Source organism: Phodopus roborovskii, unplaced genomic scaffold (assembly GCF_943737965.1).
Source record: "Phodopus roborovskii unplaced genomic scaffold, PHOROB, whole genome shotgun sequence".
NCBI lineage: Eukaryota > Metazoa > Chordata > Mammalia > Rodentia > Cricetidae > Phodopus > Phodopus roborovskii.
In genome coordinates, this window is record NW_026126683.1 from 880,766 (window position 1) to 899,690 (window position 18,925).

General features: G+C 36.8%; 1 protein-coding gene across 1 annotated transcript in view; it reads left to right on the forward strand.

Moving 5' to 3' along the window:
- Positions 1–18,925, forward strand: part of Akap9 (A-kinase anchoring protein 9) — a 117,298-nt gene that overhangs the window by 19,535 nt on the left and 78,838 nt on the right. Inside the window, exons 7-13 of the mRNA XM_051174610.1 lie at positions 410–2,437; positions 8,446–8,659; positions 10,612–10,691; positions 12,324–12,456; positions 13,278–13,363; positions 16,699–16,810; positions 17,245–17,440. Coding sequence (XP_051030567.1) covers positions 410–2,437; positions 8,446–8,659; positions 10,612–10,691; positions 12,324–12,456; positions 13,278–13,363; positions 16,699–16,810; positions 17,245–17,440 — 2,849 coding nt within the window. The remainder of the gene's footprint in view (positions 1–409; positions 2,438–8,445; positions 8,660–10,611; positions 10,692–12,323; positions 12,457–13,277; positions 13,364–16,698; positions 16,811–17,244; positions 17,441–18,925) is intronic.

An 18,925-nucleotide genomic window follows, 5' to 3' on the forward strand; every position in this document is an offset into this window, starting at 1 on the left:
TGGGAGTAGAACCCAGAATCTCATACATGCTAAGCAAATCAGGGTGGATATTTTAAATTTAAAAATGTGTTACATTTTTTAATATTTTAAAATTGTTCATACAGTGGTTTATTATTATATTCTTTCCTGTTCTCCCAGATTGTCCCCACTTACCTAAATTAAAAATTTTAAACATAGCAAATGTAATTAAGTATTTCTTCATAAGAAGTTTTAAGTTTCTGTAGAACTCTTGCTTTCTCCTAAATGTCTAGGTACACAAGTCTTATCATTCAGACAATTAAGGAATGGCCACAACAGCTACTTTTTATAGAATGATATACAGCTGTGACCTTTATCTGTTTTTTGTTAATAAACTTAAGTAGCAAAGTTTCCAGAAATTGTTAATACTTTCTTTTTTTTTCTCCTGAAGGAAGAAGATGAAAAATTAGAAAATGCTAATAAAATACAAGAAAAGCAGGCAATCATTGACGTGTTGCAGGAAAGAAAGGTTGAAGAAGAGAAGAGGAGAGATGCACTGCAGAGGCAGTTAGAAACTACTGAGAAATTAGTGGGAGACTTAAAAGAACAGCTTACAGAAAAGGACCAAGAGACCCAAAGCTTAAAACGGGAGCTAGCCATTTCTAAAGAAAAAGAAAAGCAATATTCTTCAGAAATTAAACAGTTCATGGGGACAGTTGAAGAACTCCAGAAGAGATGTTACAAAGATAACTCTTCAGACACTGAGATAGTGCTAAGAATGGAAAAAGAAGCACAGCGGAAATTAGATGTCCTCCAAGCTGAGCTAGATGAGATGTACGGCAAACAGATAGTGCACATGAAGCAAGAATTAATAAAGCAACACAAATCTCAGATAGAGGATCTTAAATCCCAGCATAGAGGAGAAATGGAGAATACTTTAAAGTCATATGCACAAACTACAGTCAGTACGTGCAATATGTGTAAAGAGCATAAAGAACAACTAGAGTTATTGCATGTAGCTATAAGTGAACAGAATATAAAACTGCAAGATACTCTTTCTGAAAAGGAGAACCTCAGCGAAGAGCTCTGTGTAGTTACAGGAGAAAAATGTGTGCTTCAGAGTCAGTTTACTGATCTTTTAGAAGAATTAAACTTTTTAAGAGACCAGATTCATAGAGCAAGGCAGACAATATCTGAACAAGAAAATAAGCTAAATGATGCTCGCAAATCCCTCAGCACAGTTGAAGACTTGAAAGCTGAGATTTCTGCAGCGTCTGAGTTCCGGAAGGAGCTGGAGTTTAAACATGAATCAGAAATTACAAACTACAAAATAAAACTTGAAATGCTAGAAAAAGAAAAGAACGAGGTACTAAACAGGATGGCGGAATCCCAAGAAGCAGAGCTGGAGCGATTGAGAACACAGCTCTTATTCAGTCATGAAGAAGAACTTTCCAAGTTAAAACAAGATCTAGAAGTTGAACATCGAGTAAATATTGAAAAACTTAAAGATAATTGGGCCATTCACCACAAGCATCAGATAGATGAGTTAGAAAATGAAATGAGCAAGAAGATGGAAAGGATACAGTGTGAAAACGACAACTTGATAAGTAAGCAAAATCAACTAACTTTAGAAATTTCTGAGCTAAGAGATTTACAGCAGTCAAGTATTTATTTGAAATCAGAACAAATGACTCTTCAGATTAATGAGCTTAAAAAAGAAATTGATATCCTCAGACTTGAAGAAAAGGAAAAGGGTACACTTGAACAGGAAATTCAGGAGTTACAACTTAAAACTGAAATACTAGAAAAACAACTGGAGCAAAAAGAGAAGGATTTTAAAGAAAAATGTGTAGAACTTGAAGTAGAGAATAGCATTCTTAAAGATGAGAAGAAAGTCCTTGAAGACCAGTTAAAATTGTACACTCCTAGTGACCAAAAAGAAAAATTAATATCCTTAGATTCTAATGCATTCCTGTCAAAAGACTGTAACTGCCAAAAAGAAATTGATACCCTTACAAAGGAAAAGGATGACCTGAAACAGCAATGCATTCACCTCAGTGAGGAGATTGAAAAGCAAAGGAATACATTTTCCTTTGCTGAAAAGAACTTTGAAGTTAATTATCAAGAGTTACAGGAGGAGTATGCTTGCCTTCTCAGGGCAAGAGATGATTTAGAAGACATTCAAACTAAGCAGGCTTTGGAGTATGAAAATAAGCTTAAAGCACTGACCGACGAGCTCCGTTTGCAAAGAGGAAGCCCGGTAATGCACAGAGAGAAGCCTTTTGACTTTATTGATGCCAAAGCTTTTCTATTGGAACCATTGGAAGTCAGGGGGGTAGTTGAAAAAGGTATTACAGACGTTAACAAAGGTGGGGAAAAAGAGTTGATATTGCCAACAAGAACAACTGAACCAGGTGATTGTACAGTTGAACCATGTGAAAAACTCCAGCAAGAGCTTTGTGCCCTCCAAGCTCAGCAGGTATGTCCATCATTGTGTTCATGGAGAGTCACAGTGAAAGCACACATTCCATACTACAGTAGTTCCCACTCTCAGGAAACAGCGACCCATAGCCTTGCCAGGCAGGGAAGGTGAACCCCTTCATGGTAGTCTCTTTTTTGCAAATAAGTTGTCATTTTTACTTGAATATTGTTGTCTTTCTTTCAGTTAATCTCTTATTTTTGCTGCTCAGAAAATAAGCTAAGCTAATCATATGTACATGTTTTTTTCTTTGTAAAAAGAACAGTTAAGAGACTTTGTTTCATTTCTACATTATAATCATTTCATTTTATTATCAAAGATTATTTTTTACAGTTTTTCATACAGATGTTTTCTAGCATGAAATTTCAAGTTTTCAGTTAGAATTCCACTACTGTTTAAAAGAAAAAAAGGAAAAGAAAAAGAAAAAAAACAAAAAAAAATTCAGTTTTCTTCTACTTTATAAGTTATCCAGTGGTTATGCAATTATATTTCTGGGAAGTGGAGCTTGAGGCTTAGAGTTTTCTGAGTCTTATACCTGAATGAGAAAAGTATACTATTAACACTCAATATAAGTCAAGAATTTTTAAAAATTCATAAATGTTTTAGTTTTGTTCTGTTGCTACATTATATCTGAACAAAAGCAACTGAGTTGCTGAAAGTCTCATTTGGCTTGTAAGTATTATTTGGCTACAGCTCATCATTAAGGAAGTGAGGGCAGAAACTCAATTAGGACAAAAGTATAAAACCAAGGAGGAATGTCACTTGCTACCTTACTCACTGGCTAATGCTTAGCTAGCTTTCTTCTATAGCTTGGGACTACCTGCTCATATAATGGTGCTATTCACAGGGAGCTCTTACATCAATGTACAGGCAGGATGATCATCCACAGATATGCCCACAGGCCAGTCTGAGCTGAGCAATACTTGAGTTGGGATCTTCTCATCTCTTGTCTGTTGACTCTAGACTGTTGTCAAGTCGAAAAGTGATGCTAACTAAGACAATACCCAATAATGAATCATTCCTAATAACTTATGTTTGTTAAATGCTGATAATAGAAAAAACAGGAAAGTTCTGGCATGATATCTACAGAATAAAAATGCTCACTAAAGTTTTGTGTGTTTCTGTGTTAGTGGAGCAGGCATTTATTGAATCTATTCCAGATATGCATATAGTGGTGAACAAGAGATAAGAGTCCTAGTCTCAGGAAGCATATGTTCTAGAAGGGGATGTAAGTGATAATGGAAAATGTGTAGGGTAGTTAGCAATCACGTTGAGTCTGTGAAGAAAGAGAATGTTAGGCAGGGAAGCACAGTGATCAGGAAAGGTGTCTTGGAGGAGTTAGCCTTTGAACTGAGCTCTGTGTGACAGGGAGAGGCCCGCCATGTGGAAATTTTAGCTGGGTAAGCTTGAGGGCTAGGATATAGGCTTGTGTAGTTGGCTTTGAAAAGAGGCGAAAGGGAACAGCAGACTTTGAAAAACAAGGAAAGAATGTGTAAAGCTAGGATTTTATTTTAAGTAGGAAGCCCTGGGAAGTTTTGTGTTTATTCCTGATGACTTCCAGTCACATTTATGATCGTACATAAAATACAGAGATAATTTACTTTTATAATAATCTGAACAGAAGCAAGAAATCCAGTTACTAGTTAATATTTAATCATGTGGAATTGTTTTGAAAAATACAATATGTGTTAATTACTCCAAGGGTGTTAAATACCATTTTAATTTTTTAAATAGGAGAGGACCTGATTTCCATCTTTAGCTGCCCTGATCGTGATACTATCTCATTAAATTTAAAGTAAGCATGGCCTTTCTTTTAAACTGAAAAAAAAAAAAAAAAAAAAAAAAAAAAAGCCCACACATTTGAAGTATACTTTTTGTTTAGTTTTTTTAAATGAACTTAGCTAGTTTGGCTAGAAGGAGAAAAAACATCATAGACATCTCTCCACTGTTGGCATGTGAGTCAGCCCGAGGAGTGGCCAGTATTAATCATTTCTTATGCTGAGAGACCATAAAAGTGAATGTGTTTGGATTTGAAAAGGTACTGAAGCACAGTAACCACAGGAGGATCTGTGGGTCTGTAGGTCCTTTGTGGCCCTGTGTGCTGGACCTGCAGTACTGATAGAAGGAAGTAAATTTCTAAAAAGGAAAATAAACCCATTTTTCAGATGTCAGTAGGAAACAAAAGAGAACTTAACAAGAGGAAGAAGATGAGGCTACTTTTGTCATTTGCTGCATAGCATTTCTACCAGCCCTAACCATTGCAAAGACAAAAAGATACATGGCATCAATGGAAAGAAAGACAGCTGTCACAATTCACAGGTGTAACTCAATAAATTAAGGAAATTAGTTAAAATCCTTAAAGTCAAATAGCGTGGAATAAAAAAACCTTAATGCAGACATGTCTAATGTTTGGGTGTGTTGTCATATGCTATAATTCAGCACTCAGGAGCAGAGGGAAGGGATGGTGAATTCAGAGCCAGACTGAACCACCTAGCAAGACCTTTTCTCAACACAGAAACAACAAATAGCCCTGCTGAACATGAATAAAGAAGGATGAGACCTGAATAAATAAAAATGTTCACTTCTCAATGGGAAATGTTTAATATGAAGCATTAGTTTGCTTTATGTATTCTTAAGCCAGTTCATGGTGCAAATTTGTTGAAATTTAATTGGTTTATAGTTGTTCTGTAAGGACAGATGTATAAGAAGCAAGACTATTTTTAAGTAGACTACAGGATAACACAATTTTAGACTTAAGTGCACCACTTTTTGTTCAAATGTGTGCCCCAGTGAGTATAACCTCAGAAGCCAGAAGAGGGCATCGGAAATCCCCTGAAAATGGAGTTACTGTTGGTTGTGAGGTACCCAAGGTGGGCATTGGGAACTGAACTTGGGTTTCCTGGAAGACATCCTGTGCTCTAAACCACTGAGCTATCTCCCTAGACTCTAAACGTGCAATGTGATAGATACTGAGAATGAGTTAAACTATTCAGAAAGATAAAATAGCATCCAGATGTCCACCTTTAAAGGAAGTAGGTAGAAAAAAAAATAGCAAATTTAGAGCAGAAGTAAATTAATTCAAATAACCCAAAGGGAAAGTTTTGAAGAAGTTTGATGCTTTATCATTTGGAAAGATCAGTAGGTTGCAATTATTACATCTCTAAGGATATCATCAAGGGAGAAACCACAAACAAAATGAGGAATGAAAATAAAAATCCAAGTACAGATGCCATAAGCATTTTAAAAATAAGAAATGTGTACTATAAAGAAACTCTACTGATGAAATAAAAATTACCCAGACTAGCTTAAGTAGAAATAAAAAGCCCTAGTAAGCCAATAAACCATTGCAGAATCTGGAGCTGTAATCAGTTTTTCTTTTCACCTCTCCAGCCAAAACTGCTGCCCCATGGCCATTGTACAAGTAGACGTCACCAACTCAGTGGCAAATATAGGTACTTACTAAAATAGGATTCGTATGAGAATCCGAAAAGCAAGAAAGGAAAGTAAGAGCCCATGTGAGCTAGTTAATATTGAGATATAGATCAGGCAAGAATGGCTCAAGAAAAGAAAATTATATACTAGCCTGGCTTATGAATAAGGCTGAATTCTTAGTAAAATGTTACTGGGTTATCCCAAGAATGTAAGAATGGTTCAGCATCTGAAAATTTTGTTTATTAAAATGCAGCATCCATATATAGCAGAAGACAATCTGAATATTTTAAATTCCATTAGGAAAGAATCTGCAAAAGTTACCCCATAGTTTACAGTTTTAAATTAAAAACAAAGGGGTGGGGGAGAGAACTATTGGAAATCAGGAATAGAGAGAACAATTGCTAAGGGTAGTGATGGTTTCTAAGGTGATGTTTAGAAGCATGCCTAGTAAAGGCAAGTTGTCAGCTTTGCTCTCCAGCAGTGTTGTTATAGTTCCTAGCCAGTAATTATAATATGAATAAGAAATGAGAACATGAATAAGAAATGAGACTATGAACAAGTGAGACAAAACATTACATCATAGATCAGATATTTGAAACTTACACAAGACATTAAAGACCTGGTATACATTGCCATAATCTGGTCAAGGGATAACCCAAAGGTGTGAAGTACTTTCTTTTTTTTCCCCTTTCTTTCTTTTTTTCTTTTCTTTCTTCTTTCTTTCTTCCTTCCTTCCTTCCTTCCTTCCTTCCTTCCTTCCTTCCTTCCTTCCTTCCTTGCTTTTTTGCTTTCTTTTTTCCTTTTTTTGGGGGGGGGGGGTGTAAAAAGTACTGGGGAGGCTGTTCTGGTGAGGTATTATTTGAAAAAAAGACTTGTACCAACAAGCCAAGACAGCAAGGTAATCAGAATATTCAAATTGATTTTTGTATTACAGGTGAGAAGTTGGGGAAATTAGATTCTTATCTGTTAGCAAAAATTAACTCTAGATTAGTTAAAGGCATACATGTAGGAAAGTAGGATTATGATCTTAAGACCAAAGAAACCTTTAAGTAAAAGAACAGACTGAAAGGAAAGCAGTAAGAAACTTGATCATGTGTCTTTTATGAACAGCACTTAAAACAGGGTATGTTATCAGGACGAAACATTTCCCACGGTACAAACAAAGGACTATAAAGATGGTGTAAATACATGAAGAAATAAAAAGAATTTAATGATCCAAAGATGAATATGTGTCTTAGATAAGAAACCAAAATGACAACATAAGAAGTATTTTAGCCTTACAAATTAATATGAGTAAACTAGCATTTTATCCCTATTGAAACAAATAGGCTGAATAGATGTTTATTCAGGGAGAAATAACTTAAAACATAGACAGATAAACACCAGCAGGTTCCTGGTCCCAAAGATGCCTCTGGATGTACTCCTGTCCCCATGCTGCAAGCAAGAGGCTCTCTGAGCCCCCAATTTCCCCCCCAGGTAACGTCTGCCCCTTTCTCCACCTCCAATGGGCATGGTGTGTGCCACAGGTGTGGACAAAGTAAATATCTCACTACATATCCCCATCACTTTGGCAAAGTAACTCTGACATACTGATATGGACTCAAGTATGTGAGCATTAAATTTTTTTATTATAATTAAAATTAGTTCAATTATATTCTTAAAATAAATCAATTAGCAAGATCTACTAAAGTTAAACCTGTGTATATCTATGAGCAGCAGTTACATTCCTGGTTAGATGAGTGTGGTCATTGGACAGCAGCAGGACTTAGAAACAGGCTAGAACTAGTATTTCTTAGACTTCTAAATCAGAAGTCAGAGGACAGATAACCATGAACTTGTGTCAACAGGCATTCCAGGTGAGTCTGATACATGCTCAACAGCTCTCTGAAACATTTACTCCTTTGTCTTAGGTGTATATATGTCATAATTTACTACCTTTTGATTGAAAGTACCCCAAATTTACCAATAATCCAGTTGATCTTCAGAAAGGAAAATGGCCCAGTGGTTCATCTACATGGCAATTAAAATAAATTAACCTGTCATCTATATGGGTTGATTTCAGAAGAAATTTGCAAGATAAATGCCATTTGTATAAATACACAGAAATAGACAATATAATATACTGTTTCATATATACTGGGAAATGACATATTCCAAATTTTTGGTCACAGTTACTATGGGCAAGAAATAGTCAAACATCATGAATTAATTTTGCCTCTAATGTTTTATTTCTAAATCTAAAGATGTAGAGGAAATTTATTAGAGTTTTGAGTATATTGTTTTTTATTACATTATTTTCATTTTTAGCATGTAAACTATTATTTAGAAAATAAAAATCTTGGTAGTTATACTACCTATCCAAGTTTACTATTACACTGAGTTAATGAATAAATATGTGGGACTGCCTTTCTCGAGAAACAGGTAGATCAGCCCATGTCGATGAAAAGTAAAGTAGACCAGTTCCTTTATGTGAATTTTAAAACTCTGAAGTCTTTTCTCCTTTGAAGTTCTGTACATGAGAAGAAATCTAAGTGAAATTGTTATTTTTATTTTTCCTAATGTCTATTCACTTTAAGGATGATTTGAAGCTGCAGATGGAAGCCCAAAGGATATGCCTTTCCCTAGTTTATTCAACTCATGCAGATCAGGTTCGTGAATATATGGAAAAGGAAAGAGATGAAGCTCTTTGTAGCCTTAAAGATGAGCTTGTTTCTGCTCAAGAAAGAAAACTGGTTGAGCTTCATAAAATGCACCAATGCCAACTTCAGGCTCTTCAGAGACAGAAGACAGGTAAACAGTTTCTGACTTTCTCCATGAAACAAGTGAGCAGTCCTTACAATGAATCAGTCTGTAATTTTGTACTTGTCTTGGCCCCCATGGCTCTCCATCTATTCCTGGAGTTGTTTTTTCCTTTATCATTGAGGTAGCCAAGAAAGTGACAATCACTGTATCATTTTCGAAAGGAAGTATAATCCATCCAGAAAGTGCCTGGAAATTGGACTGACAACTTGTAAACCCTGCTGAACCATACATGCTGATCACCATTAGAGAAACATTAACACAGCTGTCTAGGGCATATTATGATTTGCTATATTATAGCTTGAAGTATACCAGACTAAAAATAACCCAGTTGACCTCTAGGATGAACAGGAAAAATGGCAGAGAAAGGAGAGGAGTTCAGTGCTTCCTGTGACAGTGAGGCAGGAGCAATTGGAGTGTAAGTTTAGGGATCCAGGCCAGGTGTAGGTGACACACACCTTTTATCTCAGCACTTTGGAGGCAGTAGCCAGCCTGGACAGGCTCCAAAGCAGTACAGAGAAACCCTGTCTGGGGTGTGGGGGAGGGGAGAAGTTTAGGGATCCATTTTGAGGAAATGAAAGTTCAGGTTGTGTAAGAGAGTAGAGGGGGACATGCTGAAGAGTGGCAAGTACCTGATTAGAAGATTTAGAGACAAAGCAACAGTGATATTTTTATTTAAGATAACACCAGTTTGATTAACTGGGGAAAAAATGAAATAATTCATGGGACGATCAGTTAACCTTAGCCATAATCCCAGTAAGATGTTGAGCTAACTATCCTTGAGACTGGAAAGGAAATGACAGTGAAGTTGAGTACTTAAAGCTGAATGTCAATATTGGCAGTCAGTAGCTGCAGTAAGGGTGAGAGGAGCTGAGAATGATCCTGAAGTTTCTAACCTATGTAACCGGTTTCAGTTAAAAGGGGGAGCAGACCATAGACAGACAATAGAGTCAGTTTAGAGCATACTAAGTTAAGTATGTGTGTTAACTTGGAAAAGAAATAGTTGCTGATGAGCTGAAAGGGGAAGTGTCAACCCACGTCAGACTTTTAGGCTGAAAATAAGAAATAGAATCACCATGGCTGTGGAAGACAGGCCCTGAGGCCAAGGACAGAGTGACACCTGGAGGCAGAGCCTGAGCCCTGAATGGGCTTCAGTGGAAGGAGGAACCTGTCTTGCAGGCTGCAGTTAAGGATTTGGTAATTTTGTCACTCTGGCTTCCTGTCATTTAGTTTCCTTTGGATCCCATATTTACCATTAGGAATGGGTCTCCAATAGAATTTCTGTGCTGAAAAAAAGTCAGATTTCAAGAGTCACTTAAAGAAGGATGCCAGATTTTCACTTCAAGACTTCTTCGGTTTCTTAATTTGATAAGATTTTACTTGTATTTGTCTGCATTGCTTGTGTTGATAGCCTTCAGATAGCCTGTCCGGTGTTTTCTATTGACAGTTCATTGTTCTGTTAGTAGGTAGTAAAGTGGGTTAGTGAGTAATGACCACTGTTTCTGAAAAGAGGAGAAGGGAAGACATTTAAAATACTTTATTTTAGTAATTGATGAATTTTTGTGGCACTAGGGCTGAAACCCAGGGCCTGGACAAACTAGCCAAGGTACCCTACCACTGAACTATGTCCCTGTGCAAAGAAAGTAAAGACTCATTTGTAGAAGTTTTACTTGAGGTTTGCAGTGATATATTTAATGGATAAGTGTTTAGTGGATTTATTTCTTGTGTTGGAGTGTAGATAACTGCTGTATACCCTTTTATAGAATAGAATTTACCAATCTTAGAAATTAATGTGAGATAGTTACATTGCACAATGGAAAATAAATTTGGAAGAAATTAAAATATGTTTTGTTTTAGGGAAGCTTGTAGTTGGAACACTTACCTCTGACAGTATTACTTACACATGTACAATGTTGTTTCACATGTGCTATATCTTCTGCTAGGTGACTACAAGGAGCCTTTGCAGGTGCTCATTGGAAGACTTCAAAGGGCAGTATCTGAAGAGTGCTGCTCTATTTCAGAGGTAAAATGTTACTCCCTGAGCTGAACTCCTGGAATCCGGTTGCAGAATGGGAGGAGTGATGGGCAAAGGGGTCAAGACCAGGCTACAGAAACCCACAGAGACAGCTGACCTGAACAAGGGGGAGCTCACGGACCCCCAGACTGATAGCTGTGAAACCAGTATAGGACTGACTCAGAGCATCTGAACATGGGTGTCAGTTAGAAGTCCTGGGCAGTCTATGGGATCTATGACAGTGGAACCAGTATGTATCCCTGGTGCACGAAAGGATTTCAGGAGAACATTCCCCATGGAGGGATACTCCCTTAACCTAGAGACATGAGGGAGGGTCTAGGCCCTACCACAAATGACTTGAAAAATTTTGATGATCTCTCCTGGAAGGCCTCACTCTCCCCAGGTAGTGGGTGGGGAATAGGATGGGGGAGAGGGAGTCCTGGGAGGATGGGAGGGAGAGGGAACTGTGATTGATATGTAAAATAAGAAAAAAAAAAAAGTGGTTTTGACAAGAGGTGCCAAAGTTTACAGTGCTAATGGTTTACTGAGCAGAACCAGCCATGCATGTGTTCCTGAATCTCTTATGTATAGAGCTGTACTTAAAAGTTGTTCCTGAGCTTTAAATGAACAGTTGGCTTTTTCTCTTAGCCATTTGGGAACAAAAGGAATTAGTGCTAGGGATGGGACTCCATGACTCATTGCTTGCCTGTTATGATTAAGGTTTTCTTGGATTCAATCTCTGTGAGCACAGAAAAAGAACAAAGAATCTCAAATCTGTTGCATCCCCATCAGAGTAGAAGGCACAGGTATTGCTTTTGTCAGAGAGGAGCTAGTTAACTTTTCTACGATGCAGTCTGTTCATTAAGGGTCCCTTGGAATAAAATGCTACCTACCTTTTTGGCTGTGCTGAGGAATAAACATGTTCAATCACTAACCCACAGTGTGGTTTAACTTTAAAGAATGTAATAAATAATAGCAATAAACAATTTGCTTTTAAGTCTTTTAAATCATTGATCGTTATTTCCAGTTGTGTGGGAGACAAAAGTAAAACTAATAACTTGGATGTCTTATCAAGTCACGGAACATGAAATGGCATTTTAAATGATAGTGGAGTTATGAGTTGCTTTGCAGAACACTGTGCTGGGTACTTTTAGCAGTGTGTATGGACAGGCCACAGAAAACATGCTTGAATATTATAGAAAGGACACTAGTATAATCTCTCCCTTGATATCATTTTGCAGAGAGGTGTGGCAGACCTCTCTACATGTCAGTTTTGAACTTCTCCCCTTGTGATGTTTGTTTCAGGAGAGTTGATATAGTTATGAGATATTTTCAAGGTAGAGAGTAGGAGCCACGGTAGTGTGTAAACACTTATACTTCATTATATATTTCAATATTAAAAGGAAGCAGAAAAAAAGACATCTCTTGGTGTAATTAAGATAATCAAACTCTTCCTGATAAAAGAATAATTTCGTGTCAAAGAGAAACATGGAATTTCAGCAGATGGATTTCATATGTGGAGGAAGAGGGAATTAAGATTCCATTTATACTATTTTGATCCTTTTCCTTTAGGTTAATAATGTTTTATATTATTGAGAAGACATCAAAATTTTAATTTTAAATGTTCAATTTTGTTAACAGACTCTAAATACTTTTCTTGATGAACACTATTCTCCTTTAAAATGTGAAATGAATATAGAAGAGAAAGAAAATTCTGGTGTATACAATGAAAATCCAAGTCTAAAATTCCAAGAATATAGATACCAAGTTCAAGGTAAAATGCTTATCATACTTTTAAACAGTATTCACTTTGCTTAAGTCAATTGCTTATAAATTTAGCTTTAAGCACAACTTAATTATAGATAAGTTTTCTATCTTAGTATCTTCTCTTTAGGCATGAAATTTATATTATGTACACTTTTACTTTTTATAGTGTAACAATCATACTATGCAGATAACTGAAACATTGTACCCTTTCTTGCTTCTTTGTCCTTTTCTCTATTCCCACCTATTTCTTCATTTTACTTCATTCTATTAATGGTTCCGACTGTAGATCCTTTTCAGATCTTTAAAAAAAATTACCGAGTTTATTGAATTTAAATTAATTGTTTATAATTTTAAAAGTGAATACTGAAAACATTGAGGAGTGAGCTACATTAAGAAATGTCCATGCTCAGTGGCAGAGGCACTCTGTCATCGACTCTGTATCGCAATTCCAGGCCACCCATGGCTAAACAAAGAAAGAAAGAAATACCTATTTTCATATGTGGTGTTAGTTTCTTTTTATTCTTAACAAATTGCAACTTGAATTTCTTGGTGTTCCTTCACAGATGTATGTTCCCAGTATATTTGTAAAGGAAATGAGCAATCCACCAATAAGTAGCTACAGAAACTAATATATCTTGGCATACAGTTTTCAAGTTAATATTATACCACTTATTTCACAGTAATGATTTTTAAAATTTTTTCATTTCTAGATATATGGCCTATGTTAATGCCAGATGTTTTTCTAAAGTTGTAATTAAATAAATCATATTTTTTAAAAAGGGAAACTTGTACTGTGATGCGAAATTATTATAATTGTTTTTCATCCAGATTTTCAAGATAATATGGAAAATCTTCTGAGTAAAGTAACCGATCAACACAGCAAGCTTGTGACACTGCAGATGCAGTTAAGCAAGGTGTGTGGTGTAGAAAATACCGTATTTGCATTTATTTTATTATCTGCTGTTCTGTCAGTCATGAAGTTTTAAATTGAGTGAACATAGAAAAAGCTGTAGAAACATAACAGTAGCCATTTTTATGTTTCTCTTAGAGCATTTATATCAGTAAGTGAAGAAATTTCCAGAAATTGAACAATATGTGACTCTCTGAGATGGTTTATTAATGTCAAATATTAAGCAAATGAAACAATTGTATTTAGTTGTATAGATACCTTTCCTCTTTTTCTTTACTGGAGTGTGAACAAAGGAACTCTGTAGGACAGAGTCTATTATTGAACTATACCCTCGGCCTGTTACATGTAATATTCTTAAGCCAATGGTTCTGTCTTTATATTTTAAAGAAGATTATTAGTTGTCTGCACATAACTTATTATCACAAAGTATCATCTGTGTCAGTTTTCTTCTGCTATAGTTATTGTATAAAGTGTTCTTAAAAATCAGGTAGGATGACATGTACAACATAATATAACTTAATAGCCATTCTCAGAAATAAAGCACATATAGTCGTATTTCTGGCATTCAGTTTTGTTAAACTGCTTAGGTAAATTTTCAAGATGTGTTGTTGCATATAGAAGTAGTACCCATCAGAGCAAGAGCACACACAGTAAAGTCAGCCTTGGGAGGACTTGAAAGGGTGCATGGCCACAGTCTCAAGGGAAGCAGGTGACCATGTCCTCTTCCAGTAGAGTCACCTGACACACTTTAGTTCTTCCAGTGTGAGGGTAATAAAATGTACACATTGTGTACCAACAGCATTCACTTGCACCTAGGAGTTCAAAGTTTTCTGTTAAGTGGCAGATAGGCAACCTCCATAAGAGTTCACAGGGACTAGACCATAATGCTTTTCTATGTAGCAATGGTGAAACACAGTTAGCATTTGGGAAGGTCTATATTATAGCACAGAGAGCTCTTTGTTGGGTTTCCGAATTACTGCCAAGAGAAAGGCTTATAAGCAGGCTCTTTTAAAGGCAGACATCTCAACACTGCTCTCTAAACTGTCCTCTGCATATTGGGTAATGAGTACTTTTAATATAGCCATTTATCTGTGCATCCTATGATGTTTTGCTTGTTTACTATTCTACCTTTTGCTTGTCCCGACATCCTGCTCCCAAATAAATCACAGACTCAGACTTATTCTTAGTTCTGTGGGCCTGCTCTTACCTTGGCTTGTTTCTAACCCTTATACCTTTTCCCTCTGTGCTTTTATCTTTCTTACTTCTGCATATCTCTCTTTCTTTCCTCTGTAGGGGGCTGGGGGGCTGGGGGTATGGATGGCTGGGGAAATGGGTGGCTGGGCCATTGGGCAGATGGGCCCTGATTTCCTCCTCTCCTTGTCCTCTTGCGGCTCCTTCCTTAGTTCTCCTTCTATTTATACTCTGCATGCCATGCCCTTCTTTCATTCCTTCTGCTTCCCTATTGACCATTCAGCTCTTTATTAGGACCACCAAGTGTGTTATACAGGCACTATAATACAGCTTCTCAGAGTTAAACAAATGCAGCACAAACAAAAGTAACACATCTTGAAATAATACCACAGCCATGAATGTAGACCATGCCAAATCTGGACTATCAGGTCAGGACTACAAATGCATCAGAGTCTCAGCCAGATGAACTGAAACTCTCACTCCTGGTCTTTGTTCAATGATATTCTGTTTTCCTAGTGATACCCATCCTCCTCCAGTCTTTCTTACTTGTCTGTTTCTTTTTCCTGTTGGTTTAAATGTTACTTTCTTGTGTAATCTTCTCTTGCCTTCCTAGGCTTGGACATTTTCCCTTCTGTTGTTCTGAGCTTCTATTTGCCCAGATGCCTGGTTAACCTTCTTTCTGTCATGTTTTATAGCTCTCTGTTAAGCATGTATTTGTATCACCTGACTTTTCATTTTGTTCTAATTGCTTATTGATATACCTGTTCCACAAGACTCCAAACTTTCTAATCAGCGAAGTCTGTGTTTTTTCCTTCCTCTCAGCATAGCACCTGGATTGCACATGGTAAAGGATCAGTAGGTATTTTTGACTGAATTGAATAAAGAAATAAAAATATTAGGCTGTAAATTATGATATTATCTGGTGGTTTTTGATATTTCCCCTGGGAAATAATAGGTAAGTGTCCTCAGGGGGCTGGAGAATGGCTTGGTAAAGTGCTTGCTATGCAAAAAGAGGACCTGAGATTAATCCCTCTAAAGTCATGGCATAGGAGGCAGAGACAGGAAGATCCCTGGGACTTGCTAACCAACCAGCCTAGTCTAATTGAAAAGTCCCACATGTGTTGAGAGACTGAAAGATGAAAACATCTTCTATTGACTTCTGACTTCCATGCCCATGCATCCCATATAAAGTTTATATTCACAAACATGCATGTACACACACAAGCAAGGAAATAAGAAACATTCTGAAGGTAGGCATGTGGTAGAGGACACCAAATAAAGAAAGTAGTGACCAATTAAACTAGCCTATTAGAACATTGTTTTTATCCTGTTGCTCACTGGTTTTCATAGCATCCTATACACCTCTTGTCCAGCTAGTCAAAACTCTTTCCCCTTGTAATGTAGGTGTGCTTTACTTAAGTAGCTTTATTTTCCATTTTTATCCAATGTAGGCCCCTGCCAACAAATGGTCATTGTTTTTACTCCTTAGAGCATAGGTCTTGTCACAAAGCCTTTCCAGAAGGTCACCGCTATAAACTATTAATCATCGGCCAGGTCAAATCTGGGTTCCCCCCAGTTGCTCAGATGGCCTTCTGAGTCACTGTCATTGTACTCAAACTTCACAGGTATTGCTTCTGGAATAGTCTTATTTCCTCAGCTCGCCAATGAACTCTCTGAGAACATAGATGCTCTCTCTCTCTTTCTGTCTCTGTGTGGTGGTGTGTCGGGGTGTGTGTATGAATATTTTTCAATGTTTAGACTCTGTTTATTTAATGAGCAGTATACTACTTGTCAGTTACCTGCTTAAACCCATCATGCAGAGGTAAAGAAAAATTAGGTTGTTAGATACTGATAATACATTTGTTGCTTGCACTTAAGTTTCAAAGGGCTTTCAGGTGAAATTTCTGTGAAATTTTTGTTTCTGGAAAGTGTATGTTCCTCTGGATATACACGAGCATTGCTAATACAATTTTATTCCCTTGAGTATGAATGAGAGTGAGTCACTTGGCAAAAGAAAACAGTGTTTGATTCAGAACAGCACAATTGTTGTGGTTTAAGAAGCAAACTTAATGCAAAGTTCTTTAATGGTTTTAACACATCTTTCAAAGTACTAGATTGAATATTTATGTCATCTTCTGTTTTCAATAGGATCACAGACAGCAAGAAGATGCTGAGAAACTTGAGTTTGCAGAAGAAAATGGTGCAGGAGAGGAAACAGGGTTGTTATCAGTTCGCTCTCAGGCTGCTTTACAGAACAATGGTAAATTATAAGTGTGGAACACATTACAGTATTGTATACCAAAAGTTTACAAATGTGCTTTTCTGAAAATTCTGTTGCAGTTTGATAACCTTGGGAATTTCATGTTCATCTTGTTCAGTTTTCTCCTTGTAAAGTGAAAGTCCAGACTCCTTATCTGTTTTGTCCTTTATCATTTCTCATTATCTGTATTTCTAAATTGTTTTCAATTGCTTTAAACAAAATGATATAAAATTGGTTAGATTTAGGGATTCTACAACCACAAGGATAGAAAAAGTGATCTTGAATCACTTTTTTTTTTTGAATGAGAATAAAAAGTTATCTTGAAAGCATATTTGTAAAGAATAACAATTACTTTCTGTACACAAAAGTAATTCTGCTTTGTCACCAAGAAACTTAGACCAAAGTGTGCCTTTGATTCTGTTCCTTTCACACAGACATCAGTCATGAGAGCGAGGTGTCTTCTCTGCCAGAGAGTGAAGAAAGTAAAGAACATGAAAATCCAGTTCAGGGCTTAGAGAGCCCCGGGAACTCCTTACAGCAACAGCTGAAAGAATCGGAAGGGCATAGAATAGAGATCCCCTGTCATCAGGGAAGCATTCAGAGCATCCATGGACTGTCAGCCCATCCAAGGTATCCATCTGTGTGCTGTCTGTCATGTATCAGTTTATCCAGAGAGGTTATTTTAAGATATATAACTTATTATAAGAAATATAACTTGATCAGAGGCATAAGAAGCAGTAAACAGGAGATCATTCTGTGACTTTTAGATATGTGAAATAAATGTGACTCAAAGACATTTACCATAGGCATTTTGCTTACATTTTCAGAAGGATGTTATTCTGCAGGATTAAATTAATGCATGTCTGTTGTGTATTCTTTGCCTAGTCTTCACTACTTTGATATGGCAGTACAAATAGCAGTGTAAGGTAGAATATTCCACTGGATTTCTTTCAGTTTGTGATGGAATACAGACATTCAGCAATGTCTAAAGTAAACCAGTCTCTTTTCAATGTGAGCCTTTCTTGGCTTTCTCCAGCTGCCTTGACTCCAATTTTCCTCTTAACTGTCTTCTAATCTATGACAAATTCCTGTTCTCTCTGTCTTCCGAGAACATGGGAATCACATCATTCTTTACCACTCACTGTCCCTGCTTTTTCATGTGGACTAATCTCTCTATTTCTTCCTTAGAGTCTTTTCTTTGCACAGTCATCTCAAGGCCAGGATCATACCCCAGTGTTATTCTGTCCTGCACAGTAGCTCCCTGTGACCTCCTTGACTATTCTCACATACTGAATGTCGCTGTTCTGAGACTAAGCTCCTCCTTGGCGTCCTTAAATATATCAATCTGCTTCTGCTTAAGATTGTGCCTGTTAGTTTCTTCCACCTGAAATGGATTCAGCACTTCCTGAAATGTCCAACACCCTCACCCCCTTTGAATCCTCTCTTGTAGACATTGTCATGAGGGATTTTTGGTCACACTAAATGAGTTAATATTGACTCTGATGAACAAACATAAACCTGCAAGAGGAAGGGGGAGTCTAAGGTTATTAAGAAGTTGATTTATTCTAAGGATTTGTAATTCCTTACACATAGTAGGATTTTAGTCTATCCTTGATGAATGTTTTGTAATTTACTTTGGAAGTATGCTTGAGCTTGTAACTAGTCTTATGAAAATGACAGGTTTATTCTGACCTTGACTACTCTGTTGCTCTAGGACTTGTGTATTTATAGGCATTTGTCAATGCAACCCAGCACAGGTTTTCAATAGTGGTGGAAAACACTGAGTCATTGAAGCAGTCTTATTCTTCTTTCATTCAAGATCTATATGTGGGCTTTGGAGCTGCTTCCTCATTTTAGCAATCCTGTAAAGCCCCAGGTTCTTTCAGACCAGTACCTCTCAGTGCCATATATCATAAACATGGGAGATTTTTCAGAGTTTAGTTTATACTTTTAAAATATGTGTGGTAAGAAATTATTTGAGTATATCTTTGGAATCAGACTCAAAGCGAAAGCTTACGATTTTGTGTATTTAACAAGCTAATATATGCAGCCCATGGGTTAACATGTAGAAACCACTACTGTAGTCTTTTTGAGCAAGTTTTCTCTGTTAAGCAG